Source organism: Polypterus senegalus, chromosome 4 (genome assembly GCF_016835505.1).
Source record: "Polypterus senegalus isolate Bchr_013 chromosome 4, ASM1683550v1, whole genome shotgun sequence".
Classification (NCBI taxonomy): domain Eukaryota; kingdom Metazoa; phylum Chordata; class Cladistia; order Polypteriformes; family Polypteridae; genus Polypterus; species Polypterus senegalus.
Window position 1 is genome coordinate 49,345,783 of NC_053157.1, and position 25,408 is coordinate 49,371,190.

General features: G+C 35.8%; 1 protein-coding gene across 1 annotated transcript in view; it reads left to right on the forward strand.

Moving 5' to 3' along the window:
* Positions 1 to 25,408, forward strand: part of ntrk2a (neurotrophic tyrosine kinase, receptor, type 2a) — a 245,226-nt gene that overhangs the window by 178,714 nt on the left and 41,104 nt on the right. The window contains exons 14-15 of the mRNA XM_039750595.1: positions 7,527 to 7,699; positions 10,023 to 10,263. Coding sequence (XP_039606529.1) covers positions 7,527 to 7,699; positions 10,023 to 10,263 — 414 coding nt within the window. The remainder of the gene's footprint in view (positions 1 to 7,526; positions 7,700 to 10,022; positions 10,264 to 25,408) is intronic.

Genomic DNA, 25,408 nt, shown 5'->3' on the forward strand with positions numbered 1-25,408 from the left:
AAATTATGTGCAAATGAAAGTGCGTATGTGCAAGCAAAGAAGGCAGGCTAAATTACTGGTTGGTGAGGGCTATGGCTCAGGGAAAGAAACTGTTTAATTGTCTATTAGTTTTAGTTTTAATTGACCTAAAATATTTAGGAGGAGTTTATGGAACAAGTGATGATCTGTGTGAAATGAATCATTGGTGATTCTTTTGACATGGTATGTGACACTAGATGCATACAGGTCTGCACAGCCAGTTATTTTCTCAGCAGACCTTGCAACACACTGTAATTTATTTTTGGAGTGTACTGTTGCTGAACCAAACCAGGCAACAATAGAGAATTTGATTGCAGTTTCAAGTATGGCTTTGTAGAATAGTAGCAGAATGGGCTGGGAAAATTTAAATTTCATTAGTTTGCATAGGAAATATTCCTGCAGCTGAGCTACTTTAGTGATGGAAGAAGTGTTACGGCCCCTACAGAGAGTGTTTGTGATAGATATGCCCAGAAATTTAAAAAAGATTTCACCATATTGATTGCAGAATCATTCATTTCTAGAGGGTGAGGTTGTAACTGCTGTTTGCAAAAGTCAATGACCATTTCCACTGTTTTGGTGGTATTGAGCACCACGTAATTTGTAGCACACCAAGACAAAAGACGAGTCACCTCATTTCAGTATGTTGTTTCATTTCCATTAGTTATTAGTCCAATAATGATGGTGTCAATGGCGATCTTAATGATTTTTACTGAAAGGTCAGTAGACGTACAGTCATTGGTGTGCTGGGAATAGAATAGAAAAGAAGTACACTGCCTTTGTTATGACCAAGAGACCGCTAATTACTGAACAATGACTTAAAATGCCCACTAGAAGGCAAAGCTGTCAACTCTGGCTAGTCACACAAAATGGAAAACAAAGAATGTTTATTAATAAAAGATTTTTTTTAACAAAAATGCACTGTGGCACAAAAATAGGCTCCAGGAAGCAAAAAGGTACATACAAAAATGCCTTTAAAAGGCAATTCTAAAATCAAGCAGAATATCAGTCCAAAATCTAAAGATTGGTTGAAAGAAGTAAAAAAAATCCAGAAATTCACAAAAAAGCGCAATAACAGATAACCATTAGAAAAACTCACCACACTACAAATGCTTTTAAATGGCTGAGGGCAGTCCCTTTACAGTGATGGGCAGATCCTCTTGGGGATCAGCCACAAAACTCTCCAAACATCAAGAAAGATAAACTATATTTTATTTTTTTTAATATAATATTTAAAAAAAGGAATCAAAAATGAACCAAACTGACTGAAGCATGACAGCCCAGAGGGCACCTATGCTAATATGGAACCCCTCTGTAACATACTGTTTCCTGCTTGTCAAAAAACAATAAATCAATTTACAGATGTAAGTATTTAGTTTAGTATTTATACATTTATTTGTAGTTAACGATTGTACAGGGACATTGGTGTTTAATGCTGAACTGATGTCTACCAATAATATTCTGGCTTAAGTTCCTTTATAGTCCAGATGATCTAGCACAGAGAGCAGGCCCATGTTTATAACATCATCCAAAAATCTATTTACACTATTTGCAAACTGAAGTGAGTCAAGATGAGGAGCAGTAGCAGATTTCTGATGGATTAGAACTAGCCATTCAAATATTTTCATTAGAACTGATGTAGAACTATCCTGTTTGAGCATGATAACCAATGTAATCATGTGGACTGACTAGTGAGAATGCTTAACAGAACAAAAAGGTATAAAAGCATTTTCACAGAGTTGTATAATTAGAATTTCAAGTTCAGTGTCAGGAGATCTCCAATGTTTTTGTAGGTTGTTACAAGACAAGCAATGAAGACAGATATTCTGTGGGGTTGAAATGTATTACATGCAAAAGGCTAAAAGAGTGTGCAGCAGTAGTTACAGTTGGGTGTTGGAATAGCAAGAATTGGTACCTCCATAAGTCTTACACGTGTCCTGTAGTCTACTGTCAGAAGATCACAGGTTTCTGGTAGGTTCATGCAGAGTAAGCAGTAAGAAACAGTATTCTTGGGTGATGACATCGGTTTTACATCTCAATCCTAAAATATTAACTATTGTGAGATGGTGAACAAGTCCATTAAGCTTCATGTGCTAGAGTTGTAAAGAATAATAATGTATACAAACAGCTGTAATATAGTTCAGCTTTTGTAACATGCCTTGGAATGGTTTACATTACATGAAGGTGGTATGAACTGTGACAGACATACATTTCCTTCTATTTACTTGGTGATCAAAGGAGAAGGGCATTTTAATTTTATTCTTTTTTGCTTTTAAAGTAAAAAGCAGACAGTTAACATGGTACATGGGACTCTTGTATGTTACCATTATTTTCATGGAACTTTAGGATAATACAGAAAGCAACCTCTAACTTCACTAACATAAATCTAAAGCTATGCATGAGATTCAGGCCAGTTCACCAGGTGCCCAGAGGTGTGTGTGAAACATGTTCAGTCCTTAAGGGAATGGCAGCCTTATGTGACACATGGTAAGATGTGGAATAAAGGGTGGAACATTATATTTCGCAGAGATACAGAGCTGTCTTTTGATTTCCATAAAGGAATGTTAGAAACGCCATGCATGAGTTCTTTTGCTAACTGTGTGCTCACTTTTCTTGGTTATGTTTATGAAAACACACAGTGGTTTTGAGTTATTGAATATCAGCTGATCAAAAAGATAGAAGAATAATTAGTTGCTTTGCTTCACAGCCTTAGTCACCTGGGTTCAATTCAAGGCCTGGTCACTGTTTATGATATGCCTCATCATTCTCTAAGCATCTTAGCAGTGCGTGTTTTCTCCAGTTACTGCGGTTTACTCCCACATAACAGTGATATGCATGTTAGGTTGACTGGTAACTCTAAACCTATGGAGTGTCTGTATATGCAGGAGTGACCTTTGATTGACTGGTGTCCTTTCTAAGGCTGGTTTCTGCCTTGTTCTTGATGCTGCAGCACTGTAAAAATGCAAGAGACAATAGCGGGAAATTGATCTAAAATAAGGCATAATAAAAACAAGAAGCCTATTAGGGTAACCGTTATGTTCATATAAAATGAACATGGAAGTGTTGTATAAAATATGAACTGTATTGCTTATTAAAGTTTTAGGGCTTCATAAGCATTAGAAGAGAAAAATATGAAGATTATCCCCCTGTGAAGCAACTCTCACCTCTCTAGAATATCTTCAATAGACTTTAATCCAAATAACAGCTTTAAGGTGCCTTCTAAAGCATTCTGCCTTGAATTGAAGAAATCATTAAACACTTTCTAATTCTTACTGAAAGTGAGAATTTCAGTAAGAAATTCGAGTTTCTTACTCAAATGCTAAGACCCACAGTTAAACCTGCATTAAACTGTTTCTGCTGTTCTGTTCTCCTTGCACGTGTGGCTCGAATAACTACACCATTCATTTTTTTTTATCCACAATGTCACACAAAACTTTGGTAAAACACAGAACTCACTGCATGACAGAAAAATTTAAAGGGAAATCAATTTGTAAATTATTTAATATTTAAGTTGGCACGTAGTATAATATAACATAATATATCCCATGAACCATGTGACCTTTCATAACATATTTCCTAAGACATATTTCCATCGAATGTGTCATCTGTCATGCTAAATCTGTAGACCTTTAAATGAACCTGGAAAAACAAAATAAAATGAAAAGCAATAGTTGTCCAGCAACTATTGTGCTTGGCTTTTAATAACATATAATTAACCCCATGACATCTGGAACAAATTACAAGTGTTAAAAAAAATCTCATACAGCGTATATGTAGTCATTGGATTATCACGGCAGCCATCACAAATAGACAGATGGAGAAAAGCCAATCTGTTTAATTTTATTTTTGTCCATCATCATAAGGTTCCTGCCATCTCTCTAGAAGGCCATTTTGACCTGATTGTGAAACAGAATAACACAAAGAATTAAAAATAAATAACCTTTAACCTTACACTTAATGTCATGTAAAGTTACTTCAAATACCTCTGCACACAATTAACCATTTTAAAGATGTACAGTACAAGCACAGAAACATAATAGTGCAATAAGTTACTTTGCCTCCAGTAAGTGCTTAGAACCTATATGTGATTCTGGAGTAAAATATCTTCTAGGGTAGGCTCATATGGGTTTCCTCCTGGGACTTCAGATTTCTGCGATGAAAGACATATGCTGTGGAAACTGACAACCCTGAATTGCTCTTATATAAACAAATGTTAGCATTTTTGATGTCTGCCCTACAACAGAATGTTGTTTTATCCTGTCTTACACATATCACTGCTAGAATTAGATAAAGTGTGCTTCCTATCCCCAAACTAATGAAAGAACATAACACTAATGCTACACACACAACTAATTTGAAATCATTTAAATAAATTTGGGACATGGATCAATGCTATCCACCATGCAACTGGAGAAATGGGTGAATAGATATTATTTTAGAATTAGAGTTCACATAATGTAATCTAATATTGATGTTAATGCCAGAATCATTATTTACTAATAAAAAAAAAATATTATGTTAGATACATCATATATGTGATTTTTTTATTGTGCTATTTAAAATACTTACTGTCCCTTTCTATCATGTAATATAAAAGGAAAAAATAACAAGTAAGTTCTGGCAGTATGTTATTGAGAACTTTGTATGTCGTTCTGTGCCTCCAAACAGGTTAAGAAATTTGCTTCATGCAGCACCGTACTATTCCGTCTTTTGCTTGGTCTAAACGCAGACTTTCAGCAATACTGTTCTTTAAATGTCCAGTGGAGTGGAAGAAGCAGAAGTGACGTCAGTGGGTTGCGTATTCTAAACTATGGGTGAAAACAGATATACAAGGTGGTCCAGATCTAACTGTACAGATCCAGATCGTCTGGATGACTTTGATTTATGCAGGGACAATTCCAGTTCGGCCTGAAGACGATTCTTCATGTCGTCAGTTCACACACTTCTCGATGGTCCGGGATTTTATGGGTGATTTTCTATGTAATAAACTTAGTAAGTTATAGCGTAATAAAAATTGCAATTAGATCTGGACCACCCTGTATATACAGTATATACACATTGTAGTTATCATTAATCTGAATGTGCATTAACATTACTGAGTATTGTCCTTCTAGGACACCCAGTGGATATACAGCTGACAGCATATTGCCCACTGGCTGCATTCATCTTGCCACGTTGTTATTTTGGTTTTTCATACCTAGTGTAGGGTTCTCTCTCTTGCCCATATGACCCTGCTGGGCTCTGTCCTTGACTTGTGTTCATCTTTCCTGGCTGACAACCCCTTGTGTACTGGGCGACACATTACTATATAAATATTTATAATAGTATGTGCTATATACATATATAGTATATGTAAATGTATTGTGATATATACAGTTTGTTACTGAATAATATTTTAATTCCATTTGAAATTTCATTTTCCGTATTATTTCAGCTTATGCAGAAATCATCAATCTCATTACCAGGAGCATGATAAGTTCAGCCTGTCCCTGAGTGTATATTAGTAAGAAGAAAGTTGCATATGCAGCAAATTAGAAAATCCTAAATAAATGAGCTGTTCCTGCTTCTTGAATGAAATAGTGTGTGTTTATCATTCTAGTCTTACACTTATATAAGCATAATGTTAGGTCCCAGCAGCTCTTGAGTAATGCTGCAATTCGTGGCCATTGTAGTTGGCAAGATAGATTGGCAGGAATGTGTTTGAATTGGAAACCGTAACACCTCATGGAATTATAAATCCTCAGTTTGATATTTTTAACAAGAACCTCCACAAGTGCAAAAACTTTTATCTATTTAGAGTTGTATTTAAGTGCAGTACATTATAAAACATTTTACAAGTTTTGAAATATTCCTCTGTGTATTGTCATTCATGTAACCATTGTAATCAGATTTTACATAATCTAATCAATCTTTTCTGATCTTTGTTTCTTGCTACATATTCTGGATACTCTTTTACAGATCTGCATTGCTACTTTATAAAAACTACATGGAAATTCCTACAATTTTTCATAGATACTGATAAGGAAGAATCTTATTTGTAATGTTTTGTAATGCTTTAAAAATGGCATTTGAATGATAACATTAATAAATGGGTACACATTTTCCAGCTCTACCTACCACGGGTTCGAAAAGTAAACTGTATAAAGGGTTTTTTTAGGACGGCTTAACCTGAGGAAGTGAGTCTATCAGAGGTGATGGCTAATTGACTGATCCTCTATGACATATCTTGTTGGTGGTTCTTTTGACAGTGAAGCAGAGAGGATGGGGTCATCTTACTTAATCCATACAAAATGGTTTCAAAATAATGAAACAAATTTATCTGGTTAAAGATGTATCAAATTGTAGAGTCAAAAGGTCTCATTTATAACTGAATGCTTCCATTGCTGAAATAAGCAGACCAGTAGGGTTTACATTATTCTCACACAGCAGTCTAAAATGCCAGTGAAGAGCGCCAAAGTGAGACAGCTTTGAAATGTTTCAGCTTTCACAGCAGGGATTAACGAAGGCTTGTGAAAAAAGAAAGATTGATTTCTGGCCAAGAATGTTTCCTTTTTACTGTTGGGACAGGAAGAGCCCACCGAAGGCTGTTAAGATGATTTTCTTTATGTGTTTTGCATTAAACGAGCACATCTACAGAAGCCAGAATAAAAATGTCAACCCTGTAGGATAAAGAAAGTGATTAATTAGTTTCAGCTAAATTAAGACCAAATATATTTCCAAATTCCTTAAGCTTATTACTTTTTTATTATTTGTTTTATTTAATTTTTCAGCTAAAACTTTGTAATTCTTCACGTTTTTCTCGTTTCAGCATTTTGTGAAAAAACAAACATGCCGCGTTTAAAGTTGTTCTCATTCTTAAAAACAAACCTGTAAGTGTAGTAGCTCTATTGTTATATTTCATGGATAATTTACTTGATTCATTTTCTAATATTTCAAAAGGGTTACAATTGCTACTACTTTGCACATTTCCTATTTTTTACATAGTTATCCTACATTAACCCAGATTCAACGCTGAAAATAAATCAAGACCTCCAGTATCTGTTAATAATAACTACAGCTAAGACATTAGTTTTCTGCAAAGATTTGTAAGAGAAAATGGTTCCTTTGAATAGGACATATTGAAGAGATGCAATGTAAAAGCAAAGCTTGACTCTGGGTACGTTGTAAGTATATTGTTGGCTTAGGGGAATTTACTTCTCAGAGCTCAAAAATGTGCTTTGCTTTCAGTGTAATTTGATTCTCCAGCTCTAAAGGAGCTCAACTTGCTATTCTGAACACTTTAGAATGAAGAAAGTGGTGTTCTTTATCTGATGGGAAAACCATTAACAGTTCTGGTTTATTTTTAACTAGGGATAATTTTTGTAAGTGGCTGCATTCATTTAAAATAGTGATAGCAATCCACTTTTTTTCTTTTTTTAAAGTGCAAGATAATCATGAGGGGAATACTTCAGGAGTAAAGACAAGTATATTTGGTCAGACCCTTATTTTCTGTGCTTTGCTGTCCTTTACAGACTTTGAAAGAAGCCAGTGACAATGCTCGCAAGGACTTTCACAGAGAGGCAGAGCTCTTGACCAACCTTCAGCATGAGCACATTGTGAAGTTCTATGGGGTTTGTGTGGAAGGAGATCCTCTCATCATGGTCTTTGAATATATGAAGCATGGAGATCTTAATAAATTTCTCAGGTATAAAACTTAACCATGCTGTATCGTTATGGTCATATTGTGTCTCCTTAAATGTAAAGTTTAGTATTAAATAACAATTACTCTTTGTTTCAATTGAAATCTGCCAAGGAATTTTTAACAAGTTATTAATGTTTATGAACACCCAAGCCCCTTACGTTTCAATTAAAACTAAGTGTATGATTTGAAATATATTGCTTCAGTTACAGTTATATTGCTGCCTTTTCCATACAAAAACTGAAATTAGATCCCAGCCCTTGTCACTGTGTGTGGAATTAGAATATTCTCCTTGTTTATAAATTACTTTTTCCATCCAGTACTCAGTTCTTCCTTTCAGTTCACAAACTTGTTAGCTTAATTGGCTATTCTAAATTTGTCAAGTGTGAGTAAGTAGGTGAGTGTATGAGAGGTTCATTCCAGCATTTGCACCTAGTGCTGCTGGTACAGGTTCTAACCCACTGATCCTCCTGAATTGGACACCGTATATGATTTGTGAACATTATATCAGTGTTGATGAGGACAGGCCATTCACTCTAATAAACGTAAAAGTCCTATCCACTACATTTTTCAAAAAATAAAAATCAAGTTGAACTTTGAAGATTCCTAAAGTTCTATTGTCAACCACACCACTTCATAACTTTTCCAATATATCTGTGGTTCTTTGTGTGAAAAATCCTTCCAATATATGTGTGAAATCTGCTATTAATAGGTTTTCTCTTCTCTGTTGTTAGTGAACAGTCGGGATTCATTGTATTTATTCTGTGCACAATTTTAAACACCTCTTAACCGTTTTTTTGTTAAACTGTAAAGGTTAAACTCATTCTTTCTTTCATTGTAACTCATACTTTGCAGATCTGGAATCAGTCTAGTCTAGTTTAGTTTCTTTACTCTCTCTAGCACTGCTATGTAACTGTTTTGTAATGTGAAAACCAAAAGTATACACTTTATATAATTCACTAAGGGCACGCAAGACACTGAGGGCAAGCAAGACAGAGAGCAATGCCTGCCAACTCACAAAGCCCTGCCTACCAACACTAAGACAATGGAATAAACTCGACAGAGCCCCATCAGCCTACTCTAACCCTCTTCCCGCGTCATGGCATACGCACGACAGAGCCCTGCCTGCCAACTGTAACCCTCCTCCTGCGTCCACCGTCGCTCTCGAGGCATGTGCACTGCCTGCTCATGTGCCCGCACGCAACAACTTACCAAACACAGCCTCAGTCACTTTCGTCTGTGCTACAGTCCACATGAGAGAGACACACACACAGGTGCGCAAGAGAGAGACACACACACAGGCGCGCGAGAGAGAGACACACACATAGGTGTGCGAGAGAGAGACAAACAGGCGTGCGAGAGAGAGATACACAGGTGGGCAAGAGAGACACACACACAGGCGCGCAAGAGAGAGAGACACACACACAGGTGCGCGAGAGAGAGAGACACAGACACACACACAGGCGTGCGAGAGATACACACACACAAACACACAGGTGCACGCGTGCATTGTTGCAATGTTACTTTTCTTGGATGTTTATTAAATTACGGATTTTTCAAATGTTAATTTTTTTCTCTGTGCTTAAAACTAGCAAGCGGTTCGTAGTACTATAACGCAAACTCTTGCAGTGTTAGTTTTCTCAGTGTTATTCAGTGTTTTTACATTTAGTTTACTATTATGCTGTGTATTCTATGCTATAATTAACTATATTTGTGCTTAAAAACTTTTTTTTAACTTAAAAACATTTTTATTTACATACAGTTCGTACGGTCTGGAACAGATTAATTGTATTTGCATACAATCCTATGGGGAAATTACTTCGGTTCATGACCAAATCGGTTTATGACCAGAGTTTTGGAACGAATTATGGTCATGAACCGAGGTTCCACTGTACATATAATCGACCAAGTCGCACGACCATGGGGAACACACGACAGAGCCCCGCCCACCAACTCTCAGCCTCTTTCCGCGTCCACCCTCGCTCTTGAGGCATGCGCACTGCTTGCTCATGTGCCCACCCCCATCACATCACCAAACACATCCTCACTCTCTTTGGTCTGTGCTACAGTCCACATGCTGTGAGCCACATTGACTGTTCACATTGATAATTATGCGGAATGTATGCTATGCCACGGGTTGGCTAGTACACTTTATTCCAGATAAGGCCTCAGTAGTGTGTTGTTTATCTAAAATATAATCTCCCTTGATGAAAATTCCACATTTTGGGTAATAGAGATTAACATCCTGCAAGAATTCTTAATTGCTTTCTGGTTCCAGGTAGGATGCAATAGTATTTTCAATTTCTTCTGTGATTACTTTTTTTTGTAGGGCCCACGGTCCTGATGCAGTGTTAATGGCAGACGGACAAAACAATCGCCTGAGTGAGCTGACCCAGTCTCAGATGTTACATATTGCTCAGCAGATTGCAGCCGGGATGGTCTACCTTGCTTCTCAACACTTTGTTCATCGTGACCTAGCAACACGTAATTGTCTTGTTGGGGAAAATTTACTTGTCAAGATTGGGGATTTTGGGATGTCAAGAGATGTGTACAGCACTGATTACTACCGGGTGAGTATCTTTTAAAGGTTCTCTTTCTTTAGAACTAGAAGGTCTTTGGATCACTTAAAGTGAATACAGTAATTAAAAAACTGAAAAATCTCATTATGTAATTTTTTTAAATGGGGTTGGCTAAAGTATGAAATGTGCATTATAAAATATAGGTTAATCAAGATTGATAATTATTTATTTATTACATTATTTAGATCACTATTTGTTATAAAAAAGATCTGCATGAACAGTTGGGGTGTAAGGTTGATCATGAAATGTTTTAGCCACCTTTTGATTTAATAGCCTTATTTAAAAAAGACATAAGTGTCAGTGGTGGACAGACAAACAACACAATGTCAACCTTTGTGTCATAATGGCCTAGGTAAGCTGGCAATATTGCTTCTCTCAAGCATTCTCCAATATTGCATAGCACATACTAGCATTCATAACTCTTGTTCAATAGAGACCAAAATCACTGTCTTTAAAGATTCACAAGGGGGAAACATATTAACTTCACTGCCCACTGGATGGCTTTCTTTTTTCATGTGAGGGCATCTGCAAAGTTTGAACATTACCCAGAATTTTAGCATTGTACATAGCTAGTCACATTTTCTTAGTCTTTAAAGACTGTCTTTTACTAATGAACTAGACAATATTAACATATAATTATGTTTATTATGATTACAAAACAAAGTTTTGAAATAAGAATGAATGAAAAATCTATATTTTCTTATTTCATTAGGCATTGAGTATACAGTAACAGCTGTATATACTGTACAGTATATATCTATTGAAGCAAAGCACACACCCCATATTAGTTTTTTGTAGTTTAATATTTTTTTTGTTAGAAGATGTTTTTGATTCAGGTTACTCCTGAATTTTCAGAGTGGGGAAGAATTACTGTGACATAATATAAGTTGTGGCAGGCGGCCGGGGCCCAGCATATCAAGCAAGGATGGGAAAACCAGTATCTCCCCCTGGACGCTAGATGGCAGCCTCCCTGGGTTGCAGCGGTGCTTTGGACTCCCGCAGGGCTACATGGGGGTTGAAGTGTTGTGCAGCCCCGTTGGGTTCCACATGCGCTGCCAGGGGGTGATGCAGCAGGAGCTGCTGGACCCTTCTGAGCGCTGGTTTCGTCACACCTGGAAATGTAGCCAGATGTCGGCAATCAAACAGGGGGCACTTCTGGGAGCCCAACAAAAGGAGCCAGCGACCACCACTCAGGGGTCAGAGTCGGGTCGAGGAAGACAAGGTTGCCTAGGAGGAGTGGTGGTGGGAGAAAGAGATGAGTGTGGTGTTTTGTTGGTGCTTTTGGGACTGTGTTGTGTCTGGGGGACACGGGGAAGACGTGCCCTCCAGCTAAAGAAAATAAAAAGTTTATTTATTTTATATGTGTGCCTCCAGTGTGAATCTGTGTCGGGCCGGGCGCAAATATAGCGCCTTCTTGCAAAGTATTTTAAAGTTCAGGCTCATTGTAAATTTGTGTAATCATTTAGCAACACTTTACACTGTATCTCTCCTAATTCAATGAACTTACACTATAATAACTACAGTGCAACCATTATAACCATGTAGCTACTGTGTAATTCAAATAATGATACAGTAAGTAAGAATGCACTTTTCATGCTTTATTGTATACTTAGTGGAAAAAGGGTTAAAGATTGTTTCCACACTGAAAAGGAAAGAAGGCTAAAGGACACACTGTTTTGAATGTATATCCTTCATCAGGTGTGCAACAGAAAAGGAAAGAGAAAGTGATATATGCAGTCATATGAAAAAGTTTTGGATCCCCTCTCAGCCTGCATAATAATTTACTCTACTTTCAACACAAAAGATAACAGTGGTATGTCTTTCATTTCCTAGGAACATCTGTGTTGTTTTCTGAACAAAGATATTTACTGAAGCAGTATTTAGTTGTGTGAAATTAAATCAAATGTGAAAAACTGGCTGTGCAAAAATGTGCGCCCCCTTGTAATTCTGCTGATTTGAATTTATTTAACTGCTCATTACTTTTTACTTCCAACACCAAACTGGTTGGATTAGCTAGTTAAGCCTTGAACTTCATAGACAGGTGTGTCCAATCATGAGAAAAGGTATTTCAAGTGGTCAATTGCAAGTTGTGCTTCCCTTTGACTCTCCTCTGAAGAGTGACAGACAGCATGGGATCCTCAAAGCAACTCTCAAAAGATCAGAAAACAAACATTGTTAAGTATCATGGTTTAGGGGAAGGCTACAAAAAGCTCTCACAGAGGTTTAAAATGTCAGTTTCAACTTTAAGGAATGTAATCAGGAAATGGAACGCCACGGGCACGGTTGATGTTAAACCCAGGACTGGCAGGCCAAGAAAAATACAGGAGTGGCATATGTGCAGGATTGTGAGAATGGTTACAGACAACCCACAGATCACCTCCAGAGACCTGCAAGAACATTTTGCTGCAGATGGTGTATCTGTTCTACAATTAAGAGCAATTTGCACAAAGAACATCTGTATGGCAGGGTGATGGGAAAGAAGCCCTTTCTGCACTCACGCCACAGAGTCACTTGTTGTATGCAAATGCTCATTTAGACAAGCCAGATTCATTTTGGAACAAAGTGCTTTGGACTGATGAGGCAAAAATTGAATTATTTGGTCATAACAAAAAGCGCTTTGCATGGCGGAAGAAGAACACCGCATTCCAAGAAAAACACCTGCTACCTACTGTCAAATTTGGTGGAGGTTCCATCATGCCGTGGGGCTGTGTGGCTAGTTCAGGGACTGGAACCCTTGTTAAAGTCGAGGGTCAGATGAATTCAACCCAATATCAACAAATTCTTCAGGATAATGTTCAAGCATTAGTCACAAAGTTGAAGTTACGCAGGGGTTGGATATTCCAACAAAACAATGATTCAAAACACAGTTCTAAAATCTACAAAGGCGTTCATACAGAGGGAGAAGTACAATGTTCTGGAATGGCCATCACAGTCTCCCGACTTGAATATCATCAAAAATCTATGGGATGATTTAAATCAGGCTGTCCATGCTCTGCAGCCATCAAACTTAACTGAACTGGAGAGATTTTGTATGGCAGAATGGTCAAAAATACCTCCATCCAGAATCCAGACACTCATCAAAGGCTATAGGAGGCATCTTGAGGTTGCTATATTTGCAAAAGGTGGCTCAACTAAGTATTGATGTAATATCTCAGTTGGGGTGGACAAATTTACGCTCCTGTCTAATTTTGTTATGATGCATATTGCATATTTTCTGTTAATCCAATAAACTTAATGTCACTGCTGAAATACTACTGTTTCCATAAGGCACGTCATATATTAAAAGGAAGTTGCTACTTGGAAAGCTCAGCCAAAATTTTTCATATGACTGTATAGGAATGGAGAAAAAGTGAGAGTAGGTATGAAAAAATGCTGTTAGAGAAGATGAAGAGAGATTTAAAAGTTTGTTGGTTATTGAGACCTGGAGAAATATGTGATCTGAGGGTGAGAATGAGTTTAGCTTCTTCTAATTATCTTTGAAAAGTGTCTTTGAAGCTCTGTGAAAGAACGCAAACAGAGAAATCAGTGTGGCTATGATCAAGGCATTTGAAGTGTTCTGCAGTCTATCCTGGGTATTAATTGTACGAAAAAGGAATCTAGAGCCAAGATTCAAACAAATTTACAATATTTTACTTTGCCAATCACCATTTTATTAAGGTCCAGGTAACATGTATTAAAGGAATGATTACACTTTTGTCAAGTCATTTATATTCACAGTTTTTAATTACAACACTCCTCACCCATTTACTTTTATTGCACATTAAAGGTCCCAACTGTTACAGTGTTTCATGCAGTCACAGGAGCATGCTGTTGCATGCAGATTCTAAGCATGTATCCTTCAATTCCACTATTTCTCTGATTAACAATGTTTGCGAAATAAAAAGAAGTAGTTAAAAAGCTGTTAAAATGTTCTATTGAATAAGATTTGCCTCTTTGTTCCTTTGAGTTATTACAGATTTTAGATTTCTAGAATTAATTATCGTGTATTCCACGATAAGAATTCAAACAGAAGTACCTGTTAGTCAAAGCTGAGGTTGTCTCTGGTTCACACTGAGAGAATACTAAAACTGAATGACATATTGGTATCTCTGCAATCCCAAAGAGGAAATGAAATTATAATGGCTTTTCACAACTTTGCGGCCTACCTTCAGGCTGAAACAGATGACTGACAGGTAATTAGACATTACTTGCTTCAAACAGCTCTCCTGACATTCTGCAAAGATACAATCAATAGAAATTCTACCTTTTAATCACTTTGATCTTTACATCCTGTAGCACATTAATAGGAAAGGAAGCACATATTTGTTTTGGAATTCTTACATATAGTATGGTCTATAGAGTGTGTAAAAAAATGTACATTAAATCAAACTTGATTTTCAAGATTAGCACTCTTATTTAAATTCCTTTACTTCAAATTTCCTTAATTGTTGACATTTATTTTCAAAATTATATTATATAACTATTACTGTTTGTAGAGTGGACAGAGTAACCATCCATTCATTTTCTTTTTGGCTGAATCCAGTCAAGCCAGCTGGGATCTGTGTAGGAACAGATAAAGACACCAGTCAAACACAAGCTATCACAATATATTATCTTTTTTTAAGTACACATTAAGTATATTCCTTAATTTACATTCATTAATTATAAATGCATACTTTCTCAAACCTCTGTTATCCAAATCAGGGTTGCAGGGCCCTTGTTTTTAGGGAAGTTTTGAATATTTATTATATTTTAACAAAAGCAGGTTGGCACAGTAGTTAGGACCATCAGAAATATTAGAATATAAAGTACACTGACTTAGAGAAGAACATAACAGAGATGTGTACCATTATTTTCAAACATATAGTGTATCTCTGACACTACATTAAGTCTAGTGTCAGTTTAAAAAAAAAGATAATTCTCCAATACAATTATTAATATCTGTATCTTAAATACATAGACCCATTTACCGATTTCAGAATCACACCTCAACAATATAGACTGGGTGCCAAATTCATCATATATCTTCATCAAAATAATATTATACAAGCATAGTGCCCATGCAATTAAATTGCAACAATCGTATCAAAAGCAATATAACTAAAACAAACAGTATAAAAACAAAAAATCAACCCCATGTATTGATGCTTGGAAAGAAGGATGTTTTGCAGTGTACCAAGATACAGATACTATATACAGTGAGGGAGCCGAAAGAACTAGTGATCCTCAACTGTAGAGTGTACTTCCTAATTCATAATTTTGTAGTAAAATTGAAGGTTTATTTTTTCTTTAAACTGAGCATTGTAATCTAACCTTATTGTAGTGCTAGAGATACACCATAGGTTTGAAAATAGTGCTAGGACTGTACCTACACAACTCCAGGGTTCCGGCTTCAAATCTTAACGCAAATGATTTGTGTGGAGTTTGCATCCTTTCCTTGTGGTTCCCCTATATCCAAATGAAGGGCAAGTTATGTTGATTGACAGCTCTAGATTAGCTCTGTGTGGTCATGTGCATAGTGTCCTGTGATAGATGGGTGACCAATTTGGACTGGCCGATGTTTTCTGTTTATTACTCCTTGGATAGAATGAGGCAGATACGCAAGCCACATCCCTGAATTAAAACATGAATGTTGGGAAATGGACAGATGGATGCTTTTGATTTTTAGGATTAAGCTGTTTTTGAAAAAGGATGGATGGATATTTTTATGAGTGTATTTGTTCAAATAGATAAACTATCTATAAACTAACTATATATACATCTTTCAATGACCATGCAACCGTCAATTTTCTGATTAGAATGTACCTGAGGTCACAGACTTCTATAGCCTATCCCACCAAAATCAGCACAAGGCACGGGAAAACCTTGGATGATACATTTGTCCATCACATGGTACACTCACTCAATAACTAATTTTAGAGTTATTAATTAACCATGCATAAACATCAATGAGATGAAACAGGAAGCTGGACTACCCCAATAAAACAAATGCATCACAGGAAGAATATGCAAACTAAACAAAGTGACTTTGCAAGGATGTGAACTCAGGCTCAGAATGTTAATCACTATGCTATGTCTTATGCGTTTAAATGATATGGTGTAATAAATTTATGTAGAATATAAACTTCAAAATTAGAAATGGCCTAATTATGCATGACTTATACAATATTTTTTCAATAAGTAACTCTATTCAAAGCAGAAATTAATAGCTGTAGACTTGTTATAGATTTGGTAGACTATTAAGCAGAACTCTCCTAAAATGAGACAAGCCACTATTTTGATTTTAGTAATCTTATAGCAACATAATCTTCCCATGGTACAATTTTATCTATCTGTCTCATTTTGGTAGAGTTTTGATTAAGAATTAGGCATCTGAATATTTTATGTCATAAGACAATGAAAATTGAACAAAAATAAAACCACATTTATTGTCAGTACTAGCATATTATGGACAAGGGAAGACACAGGGGGAGTCCAAACAGTTGTTCTTTGTGTGTCAGTTGAGTCGTCCCGTTTAATCTGGTGCCATTAATCACAAAGAAAATAGGCACAAGAGGATGCAAAAACAGCATAAACAAAAGGGCAATAGTCACCTTAGGTCTGGTCTCTTACAAGATTACGGCTCAGTAGAGCGAGTCTGTCTTGGTGGAGCTCCTGCTCAATCCAAATAAGATGCCTCCTTCTGGGATGTCCAGCTTTTACAGGGCTTCAATCAGAAGGGGAGGAGTCAGTTGCTCTCATTGGGCCTCTTCTCAGTATCGTGGATAAGAAAAAAGATGATACCATTATCGACAGCACCCCACCCCCCCCTTGTCCCAGAGTGGTATTACATACCTCTGATGAGCCTGGAGGGTGATCTTCTGATGCACATGTGTAACAATATATAATCTCATACACACAGCTTTCACAGCTTTCATAATTAAAACGTCAAAACCTAGATGCACAGCTTTTTGGAATTTTTGACTAGTGTTCTCTTGACTATTAATCCAAAACATGATGGCAGAGTGGTTGGTGCTGGTGTAAACAAAAAAACTTGATGGTGTTTTTTTTCATGAGCGTTTCGATGCATAATTTATTCTCGTAGCCTTTTTGGTGGGGTGAATGCACACCTGTACAGAAACTTGAAAATTGGTCTCAAAAGGGGGTTAGCATCAGTGATGCTCGCAATTTGCATTAGAGCTGTAAAAACCATTATGCTTTACAAGAGAAAAAAAAATTGTAATATCTATCACTACTGCATTGTGTATTGGCAACTCTCAAAAAAAGATGGCACATATAATTGACCTTTCCTGGGGTTTTTAGCAGCACTTCCCTTCATATCAAAAATTCATCCTATATTATGTTTCATTAAATATAAAAGAGGAAAATATTCTTGAATATAAAAGCAATTTACAGTACATATGTCTCACAAAAGGTACAATTAAATGAGATATACCGGTTATGAAGATATTGAGTAAAAAGAAAAGATTGTTTACTATGTTGTTATATATACACTCATTAACTAAAATATAATTTTTAGAAACTGCATGCATTTTAACAGACTTGGCACGCGAGTGCATTATAGAATGAATAAAACAGAGATCTTCGTTTTCAATTTAAAGATGGCTTTTAGCATAGTGCCATGACACAGTGTTTTCTAAGAACATGGTTGAAAGAGCAAAACCAAAGTAAGGCAGTACATAAAAACAAACTAACGATGGAGAACAAGACAATACCTGATGTAGCCGATTGCTAACTTTTTATCTATAAAGTAAATTTTTAATCAATTTGAAAGTCTGTCACTAGCATAGAATACTAAAACATGTTCCTTCCAGTTAAGAATGATCTATACTGACATTTAGCCAATTCAGCCTCCATTGAAGTGTATCTTGATCATTCTCTCAATATTTCTGCAGAACCTCCCACTAATAAGAAAGAAATGAATAATAGGCATCACTGATGCTTTGGGAGTACAAACTAAAGAACTTTTATTTATGGCAGTGATGAGTGCAGATGTACATCATCATTAACACCATTTTATATGCCATTTTCTGAGTTTACAACAAAGAATGCATCTGTTGGTCCCTTTTCAGATGTGAAACCAAACTGCATTTTCTCTTGCACTCTCTCAACCACCTTCATCACCTGATCTAAAAGCCCGATCGCTTTATGTATCTTTTGTATACTAGAAACTGGCAGGCTTCTTTTGCAATCTTCAGAAATTCTTCCTTCATATACAATCAAGTTGAAAAGGTTCAAAGATTGGACCATCCCATTCATTTAATGTTTCCAACATCACTCCAGTTGGATTAACTGATTTACTTATCTTAATCTTTTGAAATGTGTCTGCAGCTTATTCAAAAACATATAGATCAGCTTTCCTATATTCTCACAATGAATATAATTTTCCCATTCATTCTCATTTACAGTAAATTCTCATTTACAGTATTTCTTCCAGGTATCCCTAATCCTATTACTGTCAATGTGGTTTTCTGTTCAGCGTTTTTACTAATTTACACCTGCTGTATACAGTCTTTCTTTTGCCATCTGCTTCACAATCCTAAACACATTTCTCTTTTTTTGCTCATTCTGCATGTCACTTTGCAAATCAAGATCTCTTAGCTTCTTGCATCCTATCAGCTCAACTGCTTTTCTAGCATTTGCATACTTACAGCTTGCTGCATCACCTTCTACCACTCCATATAGCACATCCTCTTTTCCTCATTTGCAATTTCTACCCCAGCTTTCCACCTCTATGCATCCTTTTGTCTTGATGGTCACTTTATCTAGCAAGAGATGTCTTCTGTTGTTTTCAACAAGATATTCTTCATTGATACTCACTTACTATTCACACATGATGATTCTGGACACTTATTTGCTCTTCCTGCCAGCATTTTACCAATTTTCCATCTCACACTCTCTTCCATCAAATTCAAGACCTACAGACATATTTCCTTGTACTTTCCTTCATGAATTTGACTAGAAGATCAAAAGTGAAGAAATAAAAATGCAAGTACTGTCTCTAGGAAAGCTTTTAAATTGCAAGTGCCTTCCAATCATGTTTTAAATTTCATATACAGGATGGCAATTTGCGGCAGACAAGTGCCAAATAACAGGCATTTTGTAAGTCTAGTCTACTTAAATGGACAAACTGAAAACAAACAATTAAAATTAGTGTATAATAATACCCTACAAGAAGCAACCTGCCCAGGCAAATTGGAATCAAACAACAACAAAAGTAAAAAGTACTTCCTAACCCTAATCCAGGTCTTTAAAATCCTCAAAGGAATTGATAAAGTAGATCCAGCAGAATTCTTTCAGAGGCACTCCTCTCAAACATTTACAACCACGCCCACAGTCCAATCACTTCTCATTTGTGTGAAAGCTATTGTCAGACACAGTTCCAGCGCTCTCAGCTGCAAGCAGGGTCGGAAATAAAAGACAAAGACAAAAGACAAAGTAGAACATTATAAAGGGGTTTAAAAAACATTGGCGCGGTACACATACAGAGCAGGCTAGAGATAATACAAGTACTAAGATTTGAAAGTCTCAAAGAACTGATAGTAAGGATTGCATTAACGCTAACAAATGGAAATTATTACTCGGTGAAATGATGAAACAGTGAAAAGAGAAAAAAGTGAAATCCACATACGCAATCAGCAGAGACGTGAAGTTGCTGGTGCGTAGCGTAGGCCTGGGGGTTGGCAAGCGAAGCAAGCAGGGGGTGAAGCCTTCTAGTCATCATTAACACAGAATTTCCCAAACTTTTCTTAGTTTAGCTATTCAAAAAGTGTCTAAAACAATTGGAATATGGCAGAACCTCTCCATTCCAATTTAAACATTGCGGCCTGTAATGGACAATTCTGAGTAAACAACAAACCCAGAAATAACCAAGGAGGCTCTGGAAAATGAAGAATTTTATTAACGTAAAGTAGACAAACGGGGTAGGTAGTACAACAGGAGTGAGAAAAGATGCTTACCCAGGCAAAGCAGTAGAATCCCTCTCTAGCCTGTGGGGTGTCTGGTCCATTTGCTTACTAACAAATTTCATTCAGAGATTTTTATTTACTTTATGATTTTTCCCATAAAAAATGTATAAAGTTTATTTGCTTGTCTTGCTTTCCATCACACAATAACAAAGGTCTGCAAAATTGATAAATTTATAATAAATCCATTTTGTTTTAAGTTATTTTTATTTGCATTCATGAACACAATACAAATATAATTAGCATGTTTCTATCATGTCACAGCTGAAAGTACAAAACTGAAAAAAGGTCATTAAAATTTGTCAAATTACACAGTATAGTCATGTATGCAATAACGGTCTAAAATAATTTAATAAAAATATATTCAATCAATGTTATATTTTTAGAAATTTATGCAAAGAAAACCATATTACACACTCATTGACTTACATATAACTTCTCTGGCTTTTGTCACCTAATTTGGTGGCTAGTTGTTTATTTTTTTCTGGTGCATCACTATGAATCAACCAGCAGTAGTCCGCCATCATACTGAAATCTCAATGTCCCTGGTAACTTTTTTCCATGTCCTTGGTATCCTAATGGAATCTTTCATCCTGCTCTTCACTCACTGCTCCAAGACTTTCAGGAAAAATTTTCAAACGCAAATCTAAAAGGTGAACTTTGAGGCTCATGTTGCAACCCAATTCCTTAAATATTTTCACAATTTACTTATAATTGAATTCTTTATTATTACTTGAAAACTTAACAAATTAGTTTTTTTAATGGGACCTATGAGACAACATATTAACATTATAGTCAATAACTGTTAAAAAATGGTTTTGCTTTCAACATAAGTTTTAATATTAGAAAATATAAAATTGAAACAAATTATCTTTAAAATAAAATCTTGATATTTCATTATTTAAAGTCAAAAAAACAATAAAAAAATTAACAGATAAAAAATGTGTTTTGTGAAAAAAAATTATGCGGGGAGGAAAATGTTTTTTCTTACTTTTGCATTCAGTGGACACAAATTTTGGAAATTCACATGAAATAATCAAAACAATATTTTCAGTGTATACCCATGTAATTGGGCAATGTCTGTGTCACTCACAGAAAACAACTGCAAAAATGTGTGTTTCTGTAGTTAGACAAATGCAGCAAAACTGTAACAATGGAAATTACATAATGCAGTATTTCTCATAATGAGCGGTATTATATACAATAATATTAAATGTACATCCAGACAAAGACCAACACTGTCTTTTGAACAAGAAAGCTTTATTTTGTGTTTTCTCTACACCCACTGCAATGCCTACCAAGAAGTGCACAAAATGACAATACATTTATTCTTTAAGATGGCTAAAGTTTGCTCAGATTTAACCTATTAGGCTCCTCTCATGTTACTTGCACACACTAATTTAGTATATGCTGCTGTCATTTAATGTGTCCTAACTTTGTTTTGGAGAAAAAACATTTTGTAAATGATATGTGTTCTGCTTTAACAACTCATTTTGCCTTGTTTTGAAAAGGCTATATTCTCTCCCTCAGGACTGAGAGGTTAAGTGGTCTGTTGATTGTCTTTCATCTGTAGTAGAAAGACCAAAAGGATTTTTTTGGCAGCTTGGTCAGTCTATCTCTCCTCATGAATCTCGATTTGAAGTGAATGGCAAAAAAAACACATAAGCAACTGTGTAATATAGAGTGTGAGGATTCAAGAAATTGTCCTTGACAAGATTAAAGCAAAAATGTTAAAGTGAGCACTCGGTCAACAAAAAAATGCATAAATGATAAAGTATACAGTATGTTGGCTAAATGTGTCAGGGTTTTTTCATATAGTAAGTAATTACTGCATACTGTTACACTGAGAAATGTAAATGCAAGCACAAGAAATCATTAACCAGAGATAATGTTGTTTGTTTATTTGTCTAGTCTTCTGCCTAACAGCAGCTTCCAGGCATCCATCATCTTTGGCTTCTAGACATGGAGCCAGGCCTGGGAAAAAAAATGTGGCAGATGCCACCCTTCCTTATATTTCCCAGTGGATGCACTTTCAGACATAATTTGTATGTTTAGTGGAGTGTAGAACATATCCCCAGTCACAGTTTTTCTTTTGTTCTGTTTGGTCTGTACAGTACATTTCACATTATCATAACCAGCCTTACAGGAACAAATAAAGATCTATCTATCTATCTATCTATCTATCTATCTATCTATCTATCTATCTATCTATCTATCTATCTATCTATCTATCTATCTATCTATCTATCTATCTACTAACTGTACTACTACTAAAATAGGTTGAAATATAAGTAATCCACATAGACCTCAGCGTTAACATTTGCTGTGCACCATGCAATGCATGTGTTGTTATGTACCATTTTATATATGGGATACGTAAAAGCAGTCTTAATGTTTTTGATGTAACATCTGTTGTAAAGACAAATTCAATATATTTTAACACTAAAAATATTTGTGATTCTTTTGGAATTATAGAGACACAGCAACCAGATGGGTACACAGACAGATACATAGACACTTACTCTTTTTTTAAATTGGATATATAATGCAAAGTTGACCGACTCACTGACTTAGTCACTCATCAACAAAAACACTACTTCTATAGTGAAAAGGCTGAAATTTGATAGGATGGTACATCCAGGCCAGTAGGTTTCTGCTAAGAAAGAACATTTTCATCAGTGGCATAGCTAGAGTTTGTGCCACTTGGGGCGAGGCAGTGCTTCAATTTGTCACCCTCCAACATATCTGAATATGTTAACCTGTTTAAATAGAAAATTAAAATGATGTATAGAGAAAAATGAAGATAAATGTTGCATAGATTTATTCATACATAAAAAACACCAATCATTTTTCACACATAATTATTTATAATCATCAACTAGACAAGAATATAGTATAAATGCACTGATAAGCTTTGTTCTAATTATTAGTTTAATATAATTAGACTGCAAAAACCAGAACCAGTGTAGGTACAAGTGATAGGTGGCGATGATTTTTGCACAGAGCAAGATCACATTCGGATTAATAACGAAACGAAATTATAAATTGTAAACTAGTTGTTTATCTTCCTAGAAATTATTATCGGTGTAATGTTTATGTTTATTTTTTTTGTTGCCTCATAAAATTTCAACTGCTATGTCTGATGCCGTCACAGAAGGACAGTCTGAAATTTATTTTTGAAGCATTTTTACTTTTTTCATTGATGAGTGATGTTTTTCTGAACCCTGCTCCTTACATACGAATAGTACTGAACCTTTTGGCCAATAATGCCACCCCTAAAAATGTGCCAGACCGCCCCCTCCATCTGCCCTTAGCTACGCCACTGATTTCCATATATCAACATTTAGGTCTAAAAATATCAACTACAATAGAAAAAATAGATACCTCAAAATGTCAAAGTGCCAGATTTGACTGAAATTTGGTGACATTGTAGAAAGAAGAAAATTAGCTAATACATTTTTTTATTTGTCAGTAGATATTAATATTATGCTAACTTCTGTGCTCTGCAGTGAGAGTCTGCTGTATGTAAATGAAGGATTGCTTCCTTAAAATTTGAAGGCAGAACACTCCTGTTAATAATTCTTTGCATTTATATAGCGCTTTTCTCACTACTGAAAGTGCTCAGCAATTGCAGGTTAAGGGCCTTGCTCAAGGACCCAAAAGAGCAGAGTCCCTTTTTGGCATTTACGGGATTCAAACCGGCAACCTTCCAATTGCCAGTGCAAATCCCTAGCCTCAGAGCCACCACGCCTGTTCTTTGATCACGGTACTGAAAACTCCAAAGTAGTAATGTCAGTCTTAGAAAGTGGCACTTGAATTTCTAATGGGGAAACCACAGAAATTGTGTCATGACACTCAAAGTGTACTTCTTTCGCTTCCTCACCCTTCACATTAATACACCAGTGTAACACATAGGACACCAGCACTAATGCATATCTACTTCAAGCACTGATTTACATATACATTCACATCTGCAGATTTAAACAGGGGCTGCATACAACGGACAAAAAACAAGAAAACAAATACTGTACATGAGTGAACAATGTAAACAAATTAAAATAATAAACATCTAAAAATGATACTAATACAGTATATACTCAGATTTCACATTATTCCTACTGATTACCAATTTCAGTTCAAAAGAATACACTTTCCTGTAAAACTGATTTGCAGTGACCATCAACAATGCCAAGTCACTAGGAAAGGCAGACAAAAACAGGAATTGATCTAATGCTGGGATATTTTAGTCATGGACAATTGTGTACAGCATGTTCAAGTGTAAACAGCTCCAGTGACCTAATAATATTATTATTATTTGATTTATACCTTTATCCAAGGCAACTTATAACATCTGAGGTACAATAGTAGGTGAAGTGACTTGACTATGGTCACACAATGTAAGTTCTAGGATTTTAAAACAAGTCTTAGGTCCAAAGCATTAATGACTACACCACACTGCCCGTCAATACTAATAAGGCTTAGTTTAAAAAAAACTACAAATTTTATATACAGAAGTACTTAGTTACAATACTTCTGATACATTCGATTAACCAATGGCACTATAACTATTTGTCTAACAAAATTTCCTGTGCAAAACACAGCTAGTATAGTATACCAGTAACAGCGTACTGCACGATAACGTGCAGTGAATACACTTGACTTGAGCATTCATAGTTTTTATGTTTTTTTCTGTACGTTTACCATTCGTTTGCTCAGAGGTTGATGCACTTGCTGCTTCCTGCGCAGCTCTTCTTTTCTCCACCCTAGCGGCCCTCTTTTTCTCTTGTTTCGTTGGCATCTTTTTGCATTAAAACTGATTAAGTCAGTGTTTACAGCTCTAAGTTAACATTGGATAAGGGACAAGTGCAATATGATGTATGTATGAGTGGAAAACATTGTTCTGCTGTTATGGACTATTTTGGTACTTATTATATTCCCTGTTTATTTTAGTTTTAACATGAGTAATTGTGTTTTGTTTTTTTATTTTATTTAACTTAATTTTATTAAATTTTTTTTGCACTGAAAATTGCACCTAAAATTTTGTTGTACAATGTCTCATTGCTACAATGACAATAAAGATTTTTGATTTGATTTGTTTGTGTTGAAATTACTTAGTACGTTTTCTTTAATTTTTCACTTAAGGTGGCACTTAAGCCTTCACTCTTCCTCAAGAATGATTTAAGATATGAAGA